General features: G+C 37.7%; 1 protein-coding gene across 8 annotated transcripts in view; it reads right to left on the bottom strand.

Annotated features, from left to right (window-relative positions):
• Nucleotides 1–23718, bottom strand: part of fbrsl1 (fibrosin-like 1) — a 317505-nt gene that overhangs the window by 177289 nt on the left and 116498 nt on the right. For 6 of the 8 annotated variants that reach the window (XM_081366875.1, XM_081366868.1, XM_081366873.1 and 3 more), the window contains exons 3-4: nt 21956–22048; nt 12661–12696 (exon numbers count right to left, since the gene is read on the bottom strand). In XM_081366875.1, coding sequence (XP_081223001.1) covers nt 12661–12696; nt 21956–22048 — 129 coding nt within the window. The remainder of the gene's footprint in view (nt 1–12660; nt 12697–21955; nt 22049–23718) is intronic. The other 2 variants (XM_081366871.1, XM_081366872.1) reach the window with 1 other exon arrangement.

The raw sequence follows: 23718 nt of genomic DNA, 5'->3' as shown, positions 1-23718 counted from the left end.
GGTGTGAAAATGAAAAGGACTGCTGAGAGCCAGTTACACTTTTCCATTTCAACTCTCTACCCGGTTCACATCAACAGACCGGTCTGAATCTGTACAACTACAGTATTTACAAAGCATCACACAAACCTGTGTGGAGGAGACTCTAGATGAGATTGGGGTAAGCTGTGCCACTTCAGCTTTCCTCTATAGGATAAGATAAAACTGACAATAATTCAGCGCCATAGAGGTATGATTTCTCAAAAATAAAGTGGCCTAGTGACAACTTACCTCACCATAAATGTAAACTTTAAATAACAGTTAGCTAGATTAAGATACACATTGTACCCCAATAATTAATAAATAAATGAATGAATGAATGAACACATCATACCAGATACATTATCATTATTATAATAAAAAAAACAGTTAGCTAGATTAAGAGAAACATTGTACCCCAATAAATAAATAAATATATTATTATTAAAACAAATCAATGACACTGTTATATAAAAAAATACATTAAATAAATAAATGGACAAATCATACCAGAAATTAATATATACATCATTAATTGTATTAATATAAATACTTTAAATAAATAAATAGCTAGATTAAATATATTATTTAAATAAATAAAATGAAAATTGTTATTATTATAATTAAATAAATAAACAAACAAACATTAACACATCGTACCCCCCACTCTCCACTATATGAGAAAACACCAAACATTATCTAGATAGGAAGACTTCTGTGGATGTCCTGATAACTGCGCTAATCTCTCGACTCTCCGTTATCTACTAAAACCATCTCTATCTGCAAAAAAAAGCAAGTCCAGTATTGAAGCAGAGTGGACAAGTCAAGGCTCCCTCAGTCGCTCAGCGCACATGCCTTAATGAGCTTTTAATGTAGCTTCCCATTTCAGTCAGGAGACTGAGCTAGCAGCCAAACAATAAACTGAATAAATGCCTCCACCGAGAATAATCTACAAAAGGTGCTTGGCATCCCTCATCTCTCTCTCTCTCAGAGTGAATAAAAATCACACCGTTCATTTTCTCTCCCAACAGATAGATGTTTGTAATTGGAGGTTTAATTTATGATCAGGTCGTCTTTGGATAATAATAATCGAGCCATTGTAATTTGCTGATGCAAATGGTATTTTATGACAGTCTATAAAAATGCCAGTGCTATGCAAGCGAACAACCAAACATCCTGAGTGTTCATTACGCTCCTCATTAAGGCATTCAAGTCTCTGTTAAATGCTTTTTGAGGCGGAGGCAACATGTAATTAAGGCCTGATTGAGCAATAGCACATATAACTTCGCACAGCAATTTACATTTGCCACTGTTGTGCGGAGCTACAAAGACACGAGAGAATGTGAGAGGGCAGGACGTCCCAACAAACAATTTGCAGGCAATTAAAAAAAATACGCTGCTTTGTTTTAATGAATATTGTTAAAGTGGCCAATTATATCACTGATATATAAACGGACATTTTAAATTAGAAAATGACAGACAAGGACATTATTACTGCAGTATGAGTAGTGTGAAAAATCAAGCAGGATAGTAATATGCCTTTCAAGCCTTCTCTAAACATAAAACTAAACTTTTACTATTTTTCTTAATGTAAAACTTTTTACAGCCATGATTTTTTTTTTAAGTAATTAATACTTTTAATCAGCAAGGATGCATTAAAGTGATCAATAGTTTATAATATTACAAAAGATTTCGGTATCACAAATCCCACAAAAAAATATTAAGCAGCACAACGGTTTTTAACATTGATAATATATTTTAATATAACAATTAAACCGTAATTGCATTTCACGATACTGATATTATATTGCATTAATAATAATGTGAAATATTATTACACTTGGTGTTTATTAATTAAAAAAAATATATAAGTAATACATATTAAAATATATTATCAATGTCGAAAACAGTTGTGCTGCTTAATATTTTTGTGGACAAAGTTACTTTGATGACTAGAAAGTTCAAAAGAGTAGCATTTATTTTCTCCTCCTTTTAATGTATTTCTGATCAAATAAATGCAGCCTTGGCAAGCATAAGAGACTTATTTCAAAAACATGATTGAAAACTTTTAAACAGTAGTAGATCTAACTTTAAATTATCCTAATTGTCTGTAAAGCAAAATATATGTAAAAATGTGTAAATAAATTATTGGGAAATCTAGCTAGCTTATTATATGAGTGGTTAGTTGAGAGTTTAGGTGGGAGTGACTTGGCCATGTTGGTGATGAAAGGGTTAAAAACATATTCTGACCTTTATATATATCTATTGTAAGGACATGAGGCTTTTTCTTCCATTTCATCATACGCCAGAATATCTGAACTGGTAGAGCATTGTGCAACACCAAGTTCATAGGTGCGATCCCCAAGGAAAACCCAGACGGATAAAAGTAAACCTTGGATAAACTTTAAGCCACTTTGACTTATATCTGCAGCCAAATGTGATGTAAATGTAGGAGTTTGCTGAAATCACTATAATACAGGCACTAAAATACAATAGTAAAGCTGATGCTTGCTTTGGCAAGCACCATGAAAAATTAAGGAATGAAAGGCAACAGACAATACTAATACTAATACTATGAAAGAAAGGTGAAGAGGGTCACATTCTTATGAAGTCTGCCGAGACTTGAATACAGGCTGGATTTAAACAAAACTACAGCTATGTTTTTCAGCATTCCTTCTAAATAATATATTAATTCATAATGTCATAATGGAAAGCCCAAGTTGTTTTGAAACGAGCTGAAGAAACAAGCTTTAGAATATGTATTAACTTCCATCCGTGAGCTGCATAATAAGTCAGGCCTTGGGACAATCATTGCAGGCATATTTTCATTTGTAAAGCTTAATTCAGAAAGCATGCCGGACCACACAGCCATGAATAATTAAAGACTAAACAGCATTAAGAGCAAAAAGCTTAAACAGGAAAAGCAATTAGCAGTTAATTCCCAACATCTGAACTACGCTCACATTTCCTTTCCATTCTTCCACTTTTAAGCCGACCCCAATGTGTGCGAGACAGAAAAGAGGGTCCATCTCCAGTGGAAAAGAATAGCAATCCAAGGTGAAAATGAAGTTACCATTCATCACTATTCAAAGAGAAAAGCCTTCACCGCTGCTTTAACAGTACGTCGCGCGGACTGTGAAAAATATTTTCGTTTCCATTGAGTCGCTACATCTCAGAACCGCCTTTATGTATAGCTACTGGACTATGCAAGTGTGTGTTTCATCTCAGCTCCCATGAAGGGACCAAAAGCCTCTTTTTGTGGTGTGTCAGTGTGTGTGTGTGAGGCCTCCAAGCTTCTACCTTTATCTCCCTGAGTGACTGATGTGTTGAAACCCTGCTGAGGTTAACAGCACTTTTTATCTGTTGCTAGCAGCAACAGCCCAGTTTCCCCGGTGAGAGGGGAGAAACAGGACCGGGCTATGCAGCGGGCCGCACACAGCGATAAACAAATATGGCTTTCACCCAGAAACACACCCCTCAGACAAACACACATACACACACAAAGTGCAGGATATTGTCAGAGCATCAATATATAACCCCAGCACATCTTGTTCTTATGCACCAGAGGGCTGACATGGTGAAAATATCTCTAAACCAGTTGTTCACAACCCAAAAATGGGTTGCAGGCTCGCAGGTCTGTTCTTACAGGTGATATATATATATATATATATATATATATATATATATATATATATATATATATATATATATATATATATATATATATATATATATATATATATTATTATTATTGCTAGATTCAAATAATAAAATGCAAACAGTAATATAACCAAACATACTGTAGTTATGCTAGCAACAAAAGCAGATTTTTAAAAAAGAGAAAACACAACTTGAATCTTATGTTGCTGATGTAAAAAACAACAAAAAAAAGATGTAAAAGTCTGAATCCTAAAGCACAACACATTTAATATGGTTTTACTATATTATAAATAAAGACTTTATATTATTTTATACATAGTTTAATAAAAACGACATATTATGCTATATTGAATTACATTTTGTTTTACAATTTTCTTATATTAAAGGTCTGATATATTTTTAGAATTAATAACATTACTAGACATTTATTTTTATAGTATTATATTATACTATAGTATGCTATATTAAATTTTATTATTCTTATACTATTTTATACCATTAAAATTATAAAATTAGACTTAACGTTACTAGACATTTATTTTTATTAGGTGTGTAATGGTACATGTATTCGCCCTGAACCGTCACGGTTTGGTGAATGCAGTCAGACGATGAATGCAGCCAGTCACGGGCGATCCACAATCCACAAGGGGGCGCGCACAGTAATGCAACGCTGTTTGCTAACCGCTACAACAGAAAAAAAGCTCAGAAGAAGAAGAGACGATCTATGCACCAACCCAAAATAAGAGTTTTGAAGCTTGCTAGTTGCCTATATGCATAGTTGATTAATTTTTTTAAACTTTATGGAAAGGAAACAGGGATGGCAGAAAGCTGCATCCTGTTTGTTTTCTTTATTTTTCAAAAGCACAATGTTTTGTTTTTATTGTGAGTGTACAGTTTCAAATGATATCTTACTCTTATCAGTAGGACCATAAATGACAGAGCATTTTAAGTGATGAAATATGCATGTGCTGGAAATGGGAAGCCTGAGGTGCCGCTTCTCTCGCCGTCTCCTTGCGGAAAGGTGAAGTAGATTGCTCTTTTTCTCCTTCTCGCTCATCTTTCTGAGATTTCTTGAAAAAGCGTAATATTGAACTTTGTGCAGCCTCCATTGTCACCGCATGTTAATGAACTCTCACTCGCAAAGAAAACTAAACTCTGCACAAGTTTACTTTTACTTTTCAAGTTGTACTTTTATAACACAAGAGATGCTTTTCAGTTTTGTAGCTGATTGTGACCTATGCAAGAGTGCATTCTGTTAACTGCTTAGTGCTTAAAGGGATAGTTCACTTTGAAATTAAATTTTGGTATGTTTTAGCTTACCTCAAGGGCATCCAAGATGTAGGTGTCTTTTTTTCCGGAGTAGTTTCAATTTTGATATTTTTAGGTCAAACCGTTCTTGTCTGTCAGTCATATAATGCAGGTCTACGGTCACTGTCTCAAAGAGCATGCACAAAGTCCAAATTAAAACAATTCCCCATCGTCCAAATTAAACAATTCCCCATCGTAAGTACACATTGATGGCCTAAGACACGAAACGAGTGGTTTGTGTGAGAAAACGAACAGTATTTATATCGTTGTTAGCTCTTGAACACAGCCACGTCCAAATAATCTGAGGGCGCGGGCGGGTATAGATATATACATAGATGTCGCCTTGGCTACGGATTCGTTCCAATGAACTGCAGTAGCTAAGGCGACGTCTAGTGTATATATATATATATACCCGCCCGCGCCCTCAGATCATGTGATTTAAGCATGCAAAAAGAGTAAATTAATGCATCTAAATGTACAACAATGTCTCCTAATCGTGGTAAAAATCAAAGCATGGCCTTTCTTGCTTTACTTTTGTTTTGTCTGGTCTGTTCGTAACAAATTCAAGACTATAATTCTGTATGCCTCTGATTCAAAACGCATTACCCTCTCTCTAATCAGTACCAACACATCAAACAACTCCAAAAAGAATATTTAATGCTGATAGAATCAGTCACATCAGAAAGCAGATAGCAGTTTCTCACCAATATCTGTCTTATAGCAGAGGTTACTTTGCCCAAGGTTGCGCTGCTTCCCCACGTTCTCCACGTAGGTGGTGTAACAGCCCGCAGGTGCTGTGATCCGAACACCGGTGGGCGTATGTTGCAGAATGGAGGCGTTTGATCCATGACAAGATGATGGAGGCCATCTTTATTTGTCATTTTGGTTCATATCTGTGTCAGGAGTCCTTGATTCATGATAATCATGCAGGTGCTCCCTAAACACATATTGCTGTATGTCATAGTTAAGTACCGGCAATATTTGCAGTCGTTTTGTGCAAGACACAAGAGTGACACTGGCTCTAATCTTATGTGAACAGCAGCACGCATCAATGTTCAGATGGAATGAGGGGTCAGAATGTCTACAGAGCACCTGTTCAAAACAAGCTAGAAAGAGGTAGCAAAATAAAGAGATAAGCCACTTGATGCCGTGCATTAGTGTTTTTACCAAGGACGAGAGATGTTCTCAGGCAGCATGTCCGTATATGACAAATGTTCAATAAATGATTAATGTTATGCATACTACTAGTACTGCTGCTACTGCTACTAACAATAATAATAATGAAAATAATGAATTGAACATTGTTGTTTTTTATTATATTACACTATCACTGTTTTTAATAACTGTTTTAATTTATACTTATTGTTACTATTATTAATGAAAAGAATAAATTGAACATTGCTGTGTTTTATAATATTTCTGGTAACATTAGTATAGAATAAAATTTTAATTGCATAAACTGTATAACATATATCGTGGTATAAAAAATACAATACAGATTGGAATAATCTTGACGCAATTGGCAAATTTATATTTCTATTCACTTACTGACAAATATGGCTTTTTAGCATTACTGCAAAAAAAAACATGCAAGTTCTGTCTAAACAATGCTTTATGTATTTTATCATTCTCATGTTGCCACAGAGAATGATGGGAAATGTAGTTGGGTTGCACACATCTATCAGCTCATAAATCATGCGTAGAACAAAAACTAATAGCTTAATTCTTCATCATCAGTACACAAAATGCATACAAACTAAATGGTAAAGTCCGTGATCAGAATTACAACTTGCATCAATACAAAAACGATTTGTTTCTGCCATAAGTCTGAAGAAAATCCGATGATTACAAATGGTAATTACACAAAATCATGCGCGTTCAACTCATAAATCCAGACATTCCGACACATGACTTGAATGTAGCAATTGCTAAACAATGTGAAAAAAACATGGAACACGTGTTTACAGGTATACTGTACATCTATCAGTGGATTTAATATGGTTCATGCAAACCAAATTCAGAGTCAAAACTATCTGTTCATAACTAGGCTTGAACAATCTGCAACTACTGGGGGCTGAACTCACAACTTTCCAGGTGGTGGCCCACTTATCCAACCGGAGGGAAGCATCTCCCTCCATCATTCTCTTGACATATCTCTCCCTCTCTCTCTCAATGTGTTAGCCTTTAGCACTTTCACCCCTAGCAGATGATTACCAACACAACGTGAAGTGTCGAAGTGGCCCCAGGGGCCCCTGACCGTGACACTGTGCCTTGAATTCTGGAAGATAAGAGACTCATGCACATAAACAAGTACACACACACACACAAACTTGTGCCTGGAGCACTTGGTTCTTTGTTAATCTCACGAGTACACACACACACACACACAGAGCGAAGGGCTAAAGGGCCTGACTACACATAACCAGATTTGATGGAACTACAGTGTTAAAGTGAAACACCCTGCCATATTCTGCCCTTTTCTTTCTGCACTTCCCTCTGTGTTTTTTTCTCTTTTATCTCACTCACAACATCATGTAAAGAGGAGGACAAGGTTCGTGGCTCTTCGGTCACGTTTTCTCTGCCTAAACTGAAATGACAGTCGAGGCTTACGGGCCTTTTACAGAGAGGTTTTCTTTTTTTCCCTTTTCATTGCCATGCCGGAATGTCGCCATAAGGCAACGTGAGTTTAACATGCTCTACTTTTCATGACAAGACTAAGATTGAGTCTCTTGCTGTCTAGAGGAGATAAATCATGAAAAAATAATGAAACTAACATTTTACTCTGGTGAAGGTCTTCATCATGCTAAACGGAATTGAGCTGATTTCATTGCAGTCAATATTGCATAGCACTAAACTCACAAACTTACGGTAGTATGGGACTACAACCAATATCAATACAGAGAATATACTGTAAGCAGCTGTCTAGGGATTCAAAGCATACAAACATACATATATATATTTCTCAGTAGGGTCAGTAATTTTTATATATTCTATAAAAAAAAAAAGAATTCTCTTCAGCAAGGATGCATTAAATTATTTAAAAGTGAGAGTACAAATGTTTTGGATCATGTGACACTGAAGACTGTAATGATGCTGACCCTTCTAATAGCTAGAGATTCTAGAAAATTATTTATTTCCCTTTGCAAATGGCCAAAAAATAAAAGAGGTTGCGTGCTGACAGCATGACAGAATGAGTCCTGAAACCTTTAAACTCTCGTCTCTTCATACTGACAAAACATATGAAATAAATAACCTGGCGGCAGTCGTTACCTGACATTCTTATGTGACAGGTAATGTCAGCTTGTATGTGTGTGTGTGTGTGTGTGTGTGTGTGTACAAACAAACATTTGAACATCTGATGAAAAGTGAGCTTTCTGTCATGCATAAATAGCGATCCTGTGACATGTTGCTTGACATGCCTGCGGAAATTTAGCATATAAGATGCACTGCTGCTTTTGAATATTTCACAAGGGTATACAACACTTTTTTTTCCTCTCAGCTCAAGTGTCAAGTGTATACTGCACTTTCGAATAAAGAAGTACAAGGAATATATTTATATGGAATATGATTATCTTTAGAATGAGAACAGTAAATCAATGAATCCCTGCAATTTCCAAAGCTTATTTTCATCCATAAGAACAGAATATACAAGGAATAAAAAAACAGTTTATTTCAGGGTTTTGTTATTTCTATGTGTAATGTATTTACCTTTGAATAAAAGGTGGGAAAGTATGTTTTAAAAAGAAGATTATGAGCCTATGTTTGTAAATATGTGATTCACATATCTAATAAAACGCCTGTCTGTGCATAACTCTTCACATATTGATAATTTGAACATTCCTACACACAATACAATCATTATGAAACATGAAGATCTTATGAATGCATAATACTGTTCTAATGAAGCAAAAAAAGAAAAAGATCTTGGAGATATTCTATTTTCAGGGGTGCAAACAGCGCGCTTTTCGGCGCCTCCCGCTTTTTTCACGTCAGTTTGGGTGACTTGTGTGAATCGTGCAGATCCGAAGAGTTTTTTTTTAGGAGGAGGGGGGGGGGGGGGGGGTTGAGAGAGTCTGATTATAATTTAACCAACAGTAATTCTGGATTGCGTCCACCAACAGGTAAATAGGAAATAAGCGAATCAGAACCAGAACACTGCGCGCCAAACCAGCAGTATGTGCGCAAGCGTGAACCACTAGTGTTTCTGTCTCACTCTGGATCTGCCACTGCATCACATTTCTCTCTGCGTGGCGTGGAGTGTCCGTTTTTATGTCGGCTCTCATGTTAACTGGTTAGAGCTTGTGTTAGAGCACAATGCCTGCGTGACACACACACTTCTCGAGCCGCGCCGAAACCGCGTGCTAGAAATAGAACCGCAACCGACGCCTATTTTTCACGCGACACGCAAGAGTGTTGGAAGTTTTCAGACAAAATAGAAGGCGCAAATACATATTAATAAATTACATTTTGATGCTTGAAAGTCTCTCGGTTTTGACAAATGCATATATAATTGTAATTTAAAAAATAGACCTAATTATCGATTTTCAAATATTGCCAATCGTCAATAGGCCTACAGAACGAAATCTTCTGTAGCCTATTTTGCCGTCAATACTGCCGACTTTGTCTTTGCTGTATCAGGCTATATATAGGCTATTATGTTTAACATCCAAATGTAGATGGTCTGTCGGCGCACAGAGCCATGCAGTCGCAGACAGCACGTGAAGTTCGTGAACACCGAATTCCCTTTTCTTTCTTATCTATTTGTGTTTGAACAGACATGTGCACGAAAAAATAAGCCAGTGTCCGTCTCAACAAGTTTCCCTGTAAACGCAGTCAAAATAAAACAGACGCGTTGTCATTACCGGTATTAGATACGTGCATTCGTCTTAAAGGGACAGCACCCAATATACCTGCAGCTGTTTGTGTCACCAAAGTTAATCAAAGTTTAGTCAAAAGATAAACTGTATTAATACTTAATACAGTTAATTTACCTGAAAAACATAAAGCACTGCTTTATTTCTCGTGTATTTGTGTTTTATTTTATTTATATTTGTATTTTGTTTATTAGTTTCTATGCAGATGCACTAGGCCCAGTGCTCGAAGTGGGGCGGTACTCACCGGTACGCAGTACCGGCACTTCTGCATTTTACTCCAAAGCGTACCTGCACGTTTTCTTGCGTACCGCTACTTCTCGCATGTAGCCGGTACTCTACCACTGACAGAAAAAGCGTCAGTGTCACGCCCATTTCACATATACTCCGTTTGCAATGCGTATGCGGAGCTTATTTTTTTTCCGCACCCATATTAACAGGTTAGACTAGAACTTTCGCACTGCACGCGGATGCGGTCCGGCAATGCGTTCCAGGAGCGGTGCATATACAGCAGTCCAACGATCGTTTCCACACGAGTCTATTTTCGCTGTGCTGCACGCGCTGAATTAAAGTGACAGCGTGTGGTTCATGGTCAAAATTAACACAGAATATGACATTATATATAATTTGTATTATTTAAAATTACTTTTAACATTTAAAAACAGACGTTTTCAAATTCCAAAGCTTGCAGAAGGTTCCTAATGGCAATACTGACTTAGGCTACAGCTTTCCTGGTAGCCTTGAGTGAATTAACTTGTCTAAGAAAATGATTCATAAAACGTATATATATATCTGTTGAGCCTATGTTTACTTTCGTCATTGACACAGACGAAAATGAAAAGACTAAGTTCAGCTTTAGGAGGGGAAGAAATAGGCCAGGATAAGAAGACTGAGAGAAAATAAATATAAAGATGAGGAGAGAGCAGGTAGCCTATTGATAAATAATCTAATGACAAGGTTTTAAAGATAGCCTATTTCTTATAATTTTTTGGCCTTCAAAAGTCCTAAATTGCACATATGTAGATCAGAGAAATCCAAATTTTCTCGGGGGAGCATGCCCCCGAACCCCCCTAACTACGGGGGTCTTGAGTCTGGTTGTCCAGGGCACAGGAAATTGTTAATCCGGCCCTGGGTGAAGGCGGTGAGAGTAAGGCAAGAGAGTTCCGGCACCTTTTTCCCCCCACTTCAAGCACTGACTAGGCCTACCCTACACAATTACCCCAATCATCCTAGAATTATTAATTCTTTACAAAAAGAGCTATTCAAATCATCAGGTGAAATTGTTTTCAGGAAGTAGCAGTAAAGCAAGAAGAAGAAGTGCAAGATAGATTTTCTAAATTTCATTTGACTCTATGTGCCTATAGGGGTGGGTTGGGGATGGTGGCAATGTAGTATCTGGATATTTGCCGCGGGACGAGGGCTTCGATTACCTCTCTCTTTTTTGACCATACATGTGTTTGCACCCCTGTATTTTATTCTAAAATGTGTACCTTCTAAGACCAGAAAAACACTGTCAACCAGGGGTTTTAAAACTTTTTGATCCCAAGGGCCCCCAAATGTGCAAATACATAAAAGCAGCTCTATTTTTGTTAGCCATTTGTTCACAATGATATCTGCCGATGCAGATAGTTTGATTTTCTTAAGAAAAAAAGAAAAAGAAAAAAACTCTCCCAAATAATGCTGCAAACTATACAGGATACCCTCTCATTTGGTACATTACTATAATATTAGAGGTTAAAATGAACAACAGAGCAATTATATTCAACTGGTATTCATTTTAGGATATAATAATTACTCTCAAGTAAAAACTGAAATGTTTGTATGCAACTCGGTTGCACATAAGGTAGTTTTCATAAACACTTGTCTTTATGACAAATTTATTCAAGTATACAAATACAATTAACAGTAAATAAGATTTTCTTCACACACAGTATGAGTTACAGTCGGAACACATTGATAAAAGCCAATTAATTGGCCAATAGTAAAAATAAAAGATTTTATGATACTGATTATTGGCCGATATATCAGTGCATCTCTAATATAAAAAAAACACACACACACATACAGTATACATATAATTTCTGTGGACCCCTTAGCACCAGTTTGCAGGCCTCAGTTTGAAAACCCCTGCTCTACACAACTCTGCGATTAAATGCATTGCATGTATGGCGTCCAGTTGTACATGATTTCATGTTACTGGTGAAAGCAAACCTAGGTACTCATAGGGGCAAACTATCTACAAATGCCAGGTTGCTAGCTGTAAATGTTGACACTTAACAAATATGCTGAGCAAGAATCTTATCAGTTGCTCTGCCTTGAAATGAGTTAACCTGAACCAAATCTTTAGGACAGTATATTAGCATTAATGCCCACTACGGCGGCCCTTGCGACAACACTGTGAAATTAAAAATCAAGCTTGTGCAACCAGAAGCATACGAGTTCATGTACTCATGTCTCAATGGAAACCAAATAAAACCTAATAAAATTCTATCAATGGCTTTCAGACAAGCTTTAACCAATGACCACAGCCAACTGTAGAAGAAGACATCGTCAGTGACACTTTAAACTACCCAAGCACTGAAAATAAAATAACCATAAATTTAAAGAAAGGCTCATTTACCCAAGGTGCAACGGGACACCTTTTACCATTTAATCAGTCAGTCACCCAAGAGTGATGTCCCTAATATCATGAATTCACCATTTCTCTGTTTAACATAATTAAAATATCCGCTGCCGGGGCCATAAACGGGAGGAGAGGATACTGTAATTCTGCCGTAAAGCCGCAGAGCGTGAAAATGTCACTTACCGAGTACCCTCGTCCTGACAGAGAGTGAGTGGAGCTCTGGGGGAGAGAAAGAGAGAGAGAGAGACAGAGAAAGAGAGAACAACGTTGACCTTTGAGGGAGACTATGAGATGACAGAGACATGATAAAGTTCTAGCACTTTAATATCAATATTCACATTAACCTTTTTCCCACCCTTCGTTTCTCTCGTTCGCCTAATGACACTCCTTATTCCTCCCCCTCTCCCTCTCCCTCTCTCTCTTTCTCTCTCTTCAAGATTTGCTAGAACACATGACTCATATGACTCGAGCACAATACAGCCCTGGACAAATTAGCTGTCTGGTCTCCCAAGGCCTTTTCTTTTCAGCAAGACCTTGGGATTATCTTAGCAGAATGAGATTTTAGCAGTTTATATATATATAATAAAAAAACCCTATCCTGTGATAGAAAAGATCGACAAGTTGACAAAGATTTGTTACATTTTCTGACAAAAAAAAATGTGTATGCAGTTACTAAGGTTTTCAGGTGTTGAAAGGGTTATAAAGCGGGTTGCAGTAGTAGGGCTGTGGGATAAAGCTATGTATCGCGATATAATGTTTCATATCGTTCAGTATCGATAATTATTGACATTATTGACAACCTTTTTTTTTTAAAGACAAAGTAGAGAAGTTTGAATTTAGTTTTTTTATCATCCACATTATTAAGGCAAACAACAAAGCAGAGCATAGTTTTAGCAGTCAAAAACAAGTGTTAAAGAAACTCTTGAACTTAAAATGTTACAAAGTGTGTGCAATGTAAAAGTGTAAACGTAGAACAATCAAGGCAAACTTTGAGGTAGATCAACATCTGTAATAAGTAGGGGTGTAATGGTTCACAAAATTCACGGTTCGGTTTGATAGGACACAGTGGTGTTATGGTTCGGTACGTTTTCGATACAGCAAAAAGAAAGAAATGCCAGAGAAATTTCCTTGATTTAAAAAAATAAATAAATAGAGTTAAAATAATAGAGTATAAATAGAGCAGTAAAAAGAGTTTTCCTACATCTTGTTTTAGTACCATCTGCTAGTACCACTGAGTTTTATAAATTGGGGTAATCTTTGAAGGATAAACAAATAATGTTTTGGTCATCACATTACACAAAAAAATGACATTTAAATAGGATAATATTTGAGTTTTGAAGTGCTGGAAAAAGATGTGTGACGTACTTGAAAGCATTTTACTATTACAGTTAGTGTTACTACATTAAATCCATGGTGAATGTTGCTGATCTGTGGACTTAAAGCCTATAACTAGTTCATTCATGGCACAATGTTTTTCCTGGTTTCCACACCAGCGCTGTTTGATCTAATAGAGATCTATGGTTAATAACGGAGAAATTTGAATGCTTCTCACTAGGTCTCGCACTGATGTTATTACTTCTGTGGCGAATACAAATGCTTTCTTTATTGGATCTTGGCGCTGTGTAGTAACAATGACGCTTGATCAAGATCGGCTCGCGCTGCACTGACATTGGTCCAAACTGAGCGTGAAGCACAAAATAATGATAGGGCAGGTTTCGTTTCGCTTTCATTACGTTTGCCATTTGATGTTGGGCAACGTTGTGGTGGTCGTGCCATCTTTAACTTCGCAGTCCACTTATGAATCACGGTCGAACGGAACCGCACCTTCAGTCAACATGATGTGGAGAACGCAGTTCATTGTTGCATAGCAACGACAGATGCCACGGGAGCACAAGAGCTTTGGAAAAGAGGAGAAAGCGGCACAGCCGCGCCGTCCACGCGTTTTTAAACGCGATATGTAAACGGCCCCTAAGATCTACGGGCGATGCTATATCGAACATTTTTTTATAATGTTACCGACAATGGCGTATCGACGATAAATACCGATACTGTTTTATCGCCAAGCCCTAGTTGCTAGGGTGTTCTAGGTGGTTGCTTACTAATCTGGTCTGTAGATGGCTTGGACCCACCTAAATAGACTTCTTTACCTGGTAATGGCATAATGGAATACTTCTCTTCAGAAAACATCACATAATCATCTTTCATGTAGCACAAGCAGCTTAATGTGTTACTTAATACCTGAACAAACCCCTAACTCTTGAGCAATAATAGCCTAATAAGATTTAACAAAAAATTCAACATTTAAGTCGTTCAGTTGTGTACTCTGCATTCATGTAAACATCAAGTAAACATTAACTCAGCAATAAAGAGCAGTCAGATGATTCTTGCACACCAGGTTACATCATTTTCAAGAACTGTGTCATAGATTGTCATCATAAAAGGAAATGACATTCAGATCCGACCCAAGACACCCAGCATTTGCATCCATTTTCCATGCTGTTGCATCAGCCCTTGTCTGTTTATAGTAAATGAGGGGGAACGAAAGCATTTTATTTTTCTGTGACAGATTCAGATTCATATAGGGGCCTTTCAAACAGTTCAGGGCTGTCTGAGTGAGTCATCAACAACTAGAAGTTACATGGAGTAGTTTAAGACTCCGGCATGCCAAACAAGGGAAATAATTCAACAATCTAAACAATCTACACACACACACACATACATATATATATATATATATATATATATATATATATATATATATATATATATATATATATATATATATATATGGTAGACATTGTAAACAGACATTGTAAATGTGTGGTCACAATTATGAATATGGGACTACTGATATATATATGTTTATATGTACAATAAGCAGAATAAAAAGTGGATTGAAAGCAACACCAAAGCACCTTTGCTCTTCGGTCCCCCTACAGGTTGGAAGCGGAATTGTCCATTACCGAAGTCGTAAATAATTTAGCCTACTGCAGCCTACCGTCGCACGCACGCTATTTGTTTATCCAGCACCGGCTTTGGAAATAACAATGTCCACAGACAAGGTAGAGTATGTTGCATACTTTTATTAAAGTATGATGCATTACGACATCAGAAACGAAGAAAAACAAAATAATGACATTGTTTGCTATTTTTTTGCTATTGTAACGCTTGCCGTAAAGCAAGTCAAATTTGTAGTTTCTAATGTCTCATTCAATCTACAGATCTGCAACCGGATCTGGCAAACTTGCATAGTGCGGTTACAGCCGATAGAGGATCGCAAAGCGAATGCAGAAGTGCTGTTTCACCCTGTTACGTGCTGATGAACCACTGAAACGATTTTGGAAACATTATTTTAAGGTACAAAATAATATTTGGTGTTGCTTTAAGGTTAGAAAGCATGACACTCGCAATGTCAGAATGCCAGTCTGTCAGTCATGTCCGAAGCAAGACGCAACATGTTATTGCAACGATGTCTCAGATAGTCTGAAATAGTAAATAAGTTACTTTCGGGTGATTCCTTAAAAAAAAAGAATGGACATAATGGACATATGCTGGACTTTTCCAATCATTTTTCTGCTTAAATTCCCCCCTTTATTACAATCTGAGCTGAAAGCTCACATTTTCATCTTTCACCTTTGTCACAGCCTCCATCCGTTGAACGGGGGGAAAAAAACTCACTCATAGCAAGTGTGTGCAATAAAAAAATATTATGTAACATTTGGCCAAAGAAAAAAGTCAAATATTTCCATCAAATCAAAATACAAAATCAAACTGAGCAAGTTTAATTTATAAGGATGTACATATGAATCTTACAGACGTCAATAATTTAGACAAACGAGAAACAAGTAAAAGATCACAATATCTCAAATAGATTGCAATACACTGAACTTACAGAATCACAATATCATCATAATGAAGCTTACTGATACATTATTGAATAACCAGGTCACTTCCCAACCTTAGCTGAAAGAAAATGAACAACCGTTTAATAACCAAAGTAATACATTCCACAGACAACTCAACCCTTGATCAACAAGTAGACACATGATGCAGAACTCACTCTAGTTCAAATGAGAGAAATGCAGACTTCTCCAGTAAGACTAGAAGGCACCGTCCACATCCCAGCACATACAGACTAGGCCTGAATACCAATCTCCAAATCTCTCCTGCTCTACCTCCTATCATTTCCCCCCTCTTTTGCCTCTTTCCTCTGTGCGATTGGCAATTTCTGCTTCTGTCTCAGGGGGTGACTTTTCCGCAAGACCAATTTTGTCCTTGCGCAGGATTCAGTCACACACACACACACCTGCTACAGGGGTTTAACCCTCATCAGTTCCTCGGTTCTCTCTCACACTCAGCACAAACTCCCACTGTGGCAATTAGAGAAGTGGTCTTGAGAAAACCCGGAAAGGCGGCACTGCAGGATCCAAATACTTTTCCAGAACCTCTCTTTTTTTCTCTCACAGAAAAGCGAGGAGGCGTAACGTACGAAGAAGAGCGAGTGAGGCTCACCGGGAGGCCAAAAATTTGTAGAGTTAGCCTTACAATGCCCCGGTTCATTCACATTGCCACATTCAGAGTTGAAAGGGAGACTTATTTAAATGATAATGAGGAACAATACATTGGATTTAGTGCCGCAGAGAGAGAGGGAAAAAAATCCATTACACCATCCGCGGTTCATAAGCCATGGGGCTGGGCCACATCTAAACACGCTCCCTTAAAAGCCATTATACGCAGCACTCAATGGATTTGCCTAGCACTTAGGACTTCAAAAAAGGATTAAGATGCAGGCTGGGAGAGAATGAGAGAAAAGCAAACGTGAAAGAGGGAGAAACGGGGCGGTAGGGTGAGCAGGACGGCAGCTGTTTTGGGGTTAACCAAACAACCTCTTTAAAAAGAAATGGGGGTGAACCCGCTTCTTAATCCAAGCCCATTTTCACACTAACTCGAACCCCTTCACCCATCCTCTTGCATCACTCTACACTTCTTGGGCCCCAGCAGATTTGGTGACAAGTGGGAGGAGGTGGATTGTTTAGCTACGGACCAGACTATTGGTTAAGATAGGGCAGCGGATGAAAAGAAGCCAATCGGGAAGCAACGGAGCGTGAAGCCAGTGGGCGAACAGACGGCTGAGATGCAGTAGGTGTTGCCGGGTCTCTGTGGGCAACTTCTGTGACATAGTGGGTGGGTTCAAAACTATCAGTGTCATTACCTTCGTGCCTGATCCACCCCAAACGCAAAAACATCCTTGCTGTTCGGAAACACAAAAGCTTCTAGAGTCAGTTTAGATATAGCATATTTCATTTGATGCAAATGATAATGAGATTTCAAGAGGCAAACGTACAACTCAATAAATAGTGTTTTTGAAACATGTCTCAGGCTCACCACATCTGCTTTCATTTGATCAACAATACAGTAAATACAGTAATATTTTACAATTTTAAAATGCGTTTTAAATTACTCTTTTAAAATGTCATTTATTCTTGCGATAGCAAAGCTGAATGTTCAGTATCATTACTTCAGTCTTCTTCAGTGTCACATGATCCTTCAAAAATTGTAATATGCTGATTTGCTGCTCAAGAAACATTTCTTATGGTTATCAACGTTAAAACCGATTTTTTTTTTAAGAATTCTTTGATGAATAGAAAGTTCAAAAGAACAGAATTGTTGAAATAGAAATCCTTTGTAACATTATGAATGCTACTGAATGTATTAATTTCTTAAAAAAAAAAAAAAAGTCTTACTGGCCAAAATTTTGAACAGTAGTGTATACTGAAAAAGAATCAAGCTATATCTAGGGACCAGAATATACCCCAGCAACCACTTAGCAATGCCCTAGCAACCATTAAAAATAAAATAGTATATATTAGGGGTGTAACGATACACAAAAGTCACAGTTCGGGACGTACCTCTGTTTTAAGGTCACGGTTCGATACGAGTTTGGTACAGCAGGAAAAATGGTCACACTTTAGATTAGGGTTCAATTCTCACTATTAACCCATAATTACTGCTTATTAGTTAGTAAGGTTGTTAAGTTTAGGTATTGGGTAGGATTAAGGGATGTAGACAACAGTCATGCAGAATAAGGCATTAATATGTGCTTTATAAGTACTAATAAACATGTTGTGCATTAGTAGTGTAACAATTTACTCCACTTAAGCTATATTTAAACATTCAAAGCTTAAGCCCAACCCTCCCTTACTTAATTTTCTATGAGCCTTTCAAAGTATACTCCTTTGTCCGTGAGAGCAGAAAGATGCATTCAACGCGTGTGCACTATCTAGAGGACTTGTTTTCAAGTGCTTAAGTCACTCGCACATGCGCTGTTCTTATTCTGCCTTTTCCTCCTGTTGTGGTGGTTAACAAACAGCATTGCATTACAACATGGCCCCTTCTGGATTAGAGTGTGGATCTGCCCACACTGCCAAAAGAACCAAAACCTGGTTCAATGACCATGGTATTACTGTGTAAATAAATCAACTTTTTGATGATATTCTAATTTTATGACCAGCACCTGTATATATAAAATATACCCCTAATGCATAACATATATATAGCAGTATATATATTTAGCAGTGACATACAAATCTGAAAGTCGCCCGTAATTTTGACAGATTACACTGGGGATGATTGTACCTTGTAGATGTAATTATCATCTCTGTCCACTTGGTGGCGAGGAGAGTGCCAAAACTGTTTTTGTTGTTTGAATTTTGTGATAAAATAGACAGACTTTGAAAGCTGAGACTTTGATAAAAGTAACAAAGCTTATTGCGATTTACTTGACAAACATTCATGATGAAACCTGAAAAGTAATGCAGTCTCTGTTCAATTTGTTCAAAACGTGAACAAAAACAGAGCCTATTAAATTGTTTATTATCATTAAAATATGAAAATTAAAATGATTAATAATAATAATAGATTATGATTGGAATTTTTACTACAATGCGGAAGTCTAATGTGACCTGTGATATATAGAGTTATTAATGTCATTTTTTCATTTTCTTTGTGAACACATTAATATATTATACGGTATAAATTAAGTATGCAATTCATAAATGTTAAGTGTGATTAAATGTAAACAGTCAGATATATTTAAATCAAGGTTACACTAAAACAACACCAGATACAACTCTGATTGGTTAACATCTGATGGTGGACCAGATCAGAACTGAAAATGTCAGTTGAAATGTCAGAAATGTTCAGTGATATTTTGGCTGATCCAAAAACCAGATCTGTTTCACAAAAAAAAACAAAAAAAAAAAAAGAATTTGGGCCATATTCAGCTGTGATGTGAATGTAGCCTAAGACAGTATGACAAACTGAATACACTCTACTTCAATGTTTTCACTGCCTTGTTTTCACTCAAGTCAAATTAAAGAAAGTCTTGTCAGACTATACTCATTAATTCTTAACACACTGTTTCTGTAAAGTTTTCACAAGAGCCAAAGCCATGCTAAGCATGTGGATGTGTTACGTTAAAATAAGATCTTAGCAAATGCACGCACCGCTAAAGTGGCAAGCCCCCACATTGGCTGTTTTTTTTTTTTAATCACCCTGCGCCTGCCCCCCGGTTCTTTGAGACAAAGCCATCCCCCTCGTTTGTTTCCATTTCCTTCTGACACTCCAACGACAAAAAAGAAATCCAGTTTTATCCGCCTCTGAAGCGAAGAGATCGTTAGCTAGCGGCGCACACGCCTAAGCGTCTTTGAAGTGGGTATGAAAAGCGCATTTGGTATGCAAAGAAAATTAGCATGTATGGCGAATCACAAGGGAAGATTTTTTACACCATTTAACAATGTGACAGTGATGAAAGATGATCCTGTTTACAAAGCTAGCGTTAGCGTGGCGTCCGGGCCTCGTGCGGCGGGACACAACCGAACGGGCTCCGCAGATCTCTTGCTGTCGTGTGTCTTTCCCTCACTCCGAGATGGACAGATAGGCCTACAGATGACATGGATATGGCGCTCTGCATTTTAGCACCATTCCTTTGGCAGGAGATTAGAGGGAAATGTCATATCTGGCACTGTCAGCCATTACAGTCTGCAATTTTCTGCAGTCTTTCAGCCCTCCCTCCCTCTCTCTGTCTGCCCGTTGTTCTGTCGCTTTTTGCTGTCAAAACTGTCAGCCTGGATCACGCTTTTATCTGCCTCGAGCTCGTTTCTCGCTCTTCCTCGCTCTCCCTCTCTGACTTTTTCATGAAAAACAGCCTTTTGCACAAATTCATAAATGATGGCGATGAAGGGTGGGAGGGGGAAAGCGAAGACAGAAATTTCCCCTCCGAATCCTTAACAGCCTAAGCATCACATTTAATCTCTTCATTAAAAACATTTTATTCTTTTCATCATCTTCTCCTCCCTTCATCCTCGGCTCGCTGAGGCGCGCTGCCTCGCCGTCGCCGTATTACGGATCCATCCGAACGAATTTACAGGGGATTTCGGACACGCGTTTGACAGGCGTGAGTTAGGGACGCGTATTCAGCTAGTCTCGGGGGAATTAGACACAAATTCTCATTACCCCTCTCTCAATCACATTATTTCTTCATTCAAGCACCAACCGAAACCCTACCACTATTTTTTTCCTCTTCGATAGTGCTCTGCATTACTCAGAAACGGCACCAGCTAGACTGGGGATTCTTTTCTACAAAGACACTGGCGAGGGAAATGGTCCTAGCTGACCGTGAGTTGACAAGCTAACTGCTTCTGAAACAAGAGTCGCCTGCCAAAAGAACAATTAGATCAGTGGTTCTCAACCTTTTTGACTCCAAAGTCCACAACAATATTAGAAGGCGCCCTGACTTTGATTTACTGGATAAGGATTTATAAATGGAAAGATTTACTCACAATTTCTTTTCATATATTTTTTTACATTTTTAAAAACTGTGTACAAGCAATATATTTTTATATAAGATATCGTCACATTTTTAACATTAGGATATATCAGATTTTTCAATACTGTGGGAATCCTAGTTCCTCACCAAAAAAACAAACCAAAAAAAACACACTCCATTAGATGAACAAGTTATTCTTCTTTGAGTGTAACCGTACATTTGCATTTTAATAAATTTGCACTTCGTTTTTTTTTTTTTTTTTTAAATTTAGAACAAAATAAAAATATAAATATATCAGAGAATAAAATTTAAAAAATAAGATTAAAAAGGAATTTTAATTAGATTAAAAATGCAGCTGATTATGTGGAGTCTAAGCCCATAAAAGATGTTTATTGCATTTCAGCTGGTTTTGAAAATAACACACAGGAGAGCGCATATCTTTAAGGAAAGCAATATGTTTGCTGCGAGTGACAAATGGCTGAAAGACAGAGAAATGTATGTGCGTACGCACCTGTTATGTATCCAACAGGCATTTTCCTTGAAAACCTTTTTTACACACATGTAAGAACTTGGCTGGTAAAGGCCAAATAGACCTCTCCTATTGGTTTTCATGTTTACCGACGTCATAATGACACACTTCATTGTGCTTACCTCACTGAGTCGATCTTTAGAGCTGCTCCTGGGTGCTGTTTTCACCTCCGTCTCCTCCATTTTCTTCCCAGCCTGGCTCAGAAGACTCAGAGACTAGAGAGAGCAAATAAGAAAAATGACATTTTAGAATTAGGACAAAGCTTTATTTGGCTGTTGTAACCCTTATGAAAACAGCTGATCAAGAAACCACTGTAAAATGATGCACTCTTGTATCCTCAAGCAGAGCCATGTTCTCTTAGCGAAACAAAGTCTTTGGTTGGCTGGACACTACGAGACAACACAAAGACTTCAAAGAAACACAATGTACTGTCAACTATTGTGATTCTTTTGTCTGTTTGCTTTGAAAATTTTAGGCCCTGCTTCCCAAGAGGTGTCTAGTTGTGTCTGGAACCAGGGCATTGTTGCCTTACTACTGTTATCCGGTGCACTCAGAGCATTAGCCCGTGAAAACCCAAGGGAAACCCAATGTTTGAGTGGAGGGCAGGTGAAGGAGGTGTTTTTTTTGCTGAAACAGTGAAATGTAGGCAGCTTTATGAGCTCCTGCAATGAGGTAGATGGAAAAGCTTAGGAACGCTCTTAAGAGTTTGACCTGCATTTGAAGATGCACTGATTTGAATGCATGCAAAAGGACCAGAGCTCAACCGAAAAATGACATTCACTGACCTTGTCCCTGGTTTAGATGGCCATCTGCAGATAAGGATACGTGTGAAATGATGCAATAGACCTTATTCACGGCAGTGTCATCTTTTATTTTTAAAAGGAATGAAAGTGAGGCTGTGAGGGATAGACATGCATCTCTTCAGTGGGTTATACTGTTATTTAATGTGTTTTTGGATTGTTCTGCTGACGAAACACTGCAAAAATAACTTTAAGAAATTTCAGTGGACAAAATTCCAGACAACATGAGCTATGGAAAATTATGAGTGATCTAGGAGCTTAATACACCTTTATACAGCGGATGCCATTAAAAACACGGTAAATCTATTCCTCACAGGCTCGCTTTCATACCTGTCATGGCGCTGCTCTGAATAAGATCTATAGAGATAGATCTGTATTTTTTCTAAAGGCTAGGCCAAATTATTTTCATTACTTTAACTTACATGATAGTATTCAAGTGCACAAATCTAATATTGAACAGATAAGCATGTGTACATCAATGTGTTTAAAATCTAGTTCTATATACTACTGTATATATGCATGAGAGTATGTGCAAGCTTGTTTGTTTAGCAATACTTTGTCTCCATAAGTTAGCTAAACCTGATATTGGGACATCTTCAAAAGTACGACAAATGTACGTTAGTACAGCTAGAATGCTGTATATATCAGTTGCATACAGCACATGCATGTTTGTTATGTGAGAATGTGTGTGTATTACTCCAGCAACTCTTGTGTGTGTGTCCCAAGTGGCTTGCAAGGTCTTGGCCCCAGTCTCCAGATCTCTACTCTAATTTAAACAGATCACTGCTACAATTAACCTTTCTGCTAAATATCAATTATAGCCCCAGGCAGAGCAGAATTAAAATGGTCATCAGCTAGTCTGACAGGTCCTGCATTCTGCCACCACCTGGTCATCGTTTTCCCCGATCCCTTCTTCCCAGCGGACGCACACAAGCCCCATTTAATTACCAGAGCCAATACTGAGCCAGCGCTGGAACAACACTGTGCCAGCGCTGGATGATTGGCGCAATGAATTACCATTCAGTTGAGGTCAGAAGTGAAAAACGCTGGAGTGATGCGACCTAGGCACGACGCTGGCACTATGT

This window comes from Scardinius erythrophthalmus (genome assembly GCF_964197995.2).
Source record: "Scardinius erythrophthalmus genome assembly, chromosome: 5".
NCBI lineage: Eukaryota > Metazoa > Chordata > Actinopteri > Cypriniformes > Leuciscidae > Scardinius > Scardinius erythrophthalmus.
This window is presented reverse-complemented; position numbering and strand designations above follow the sequence as displayed.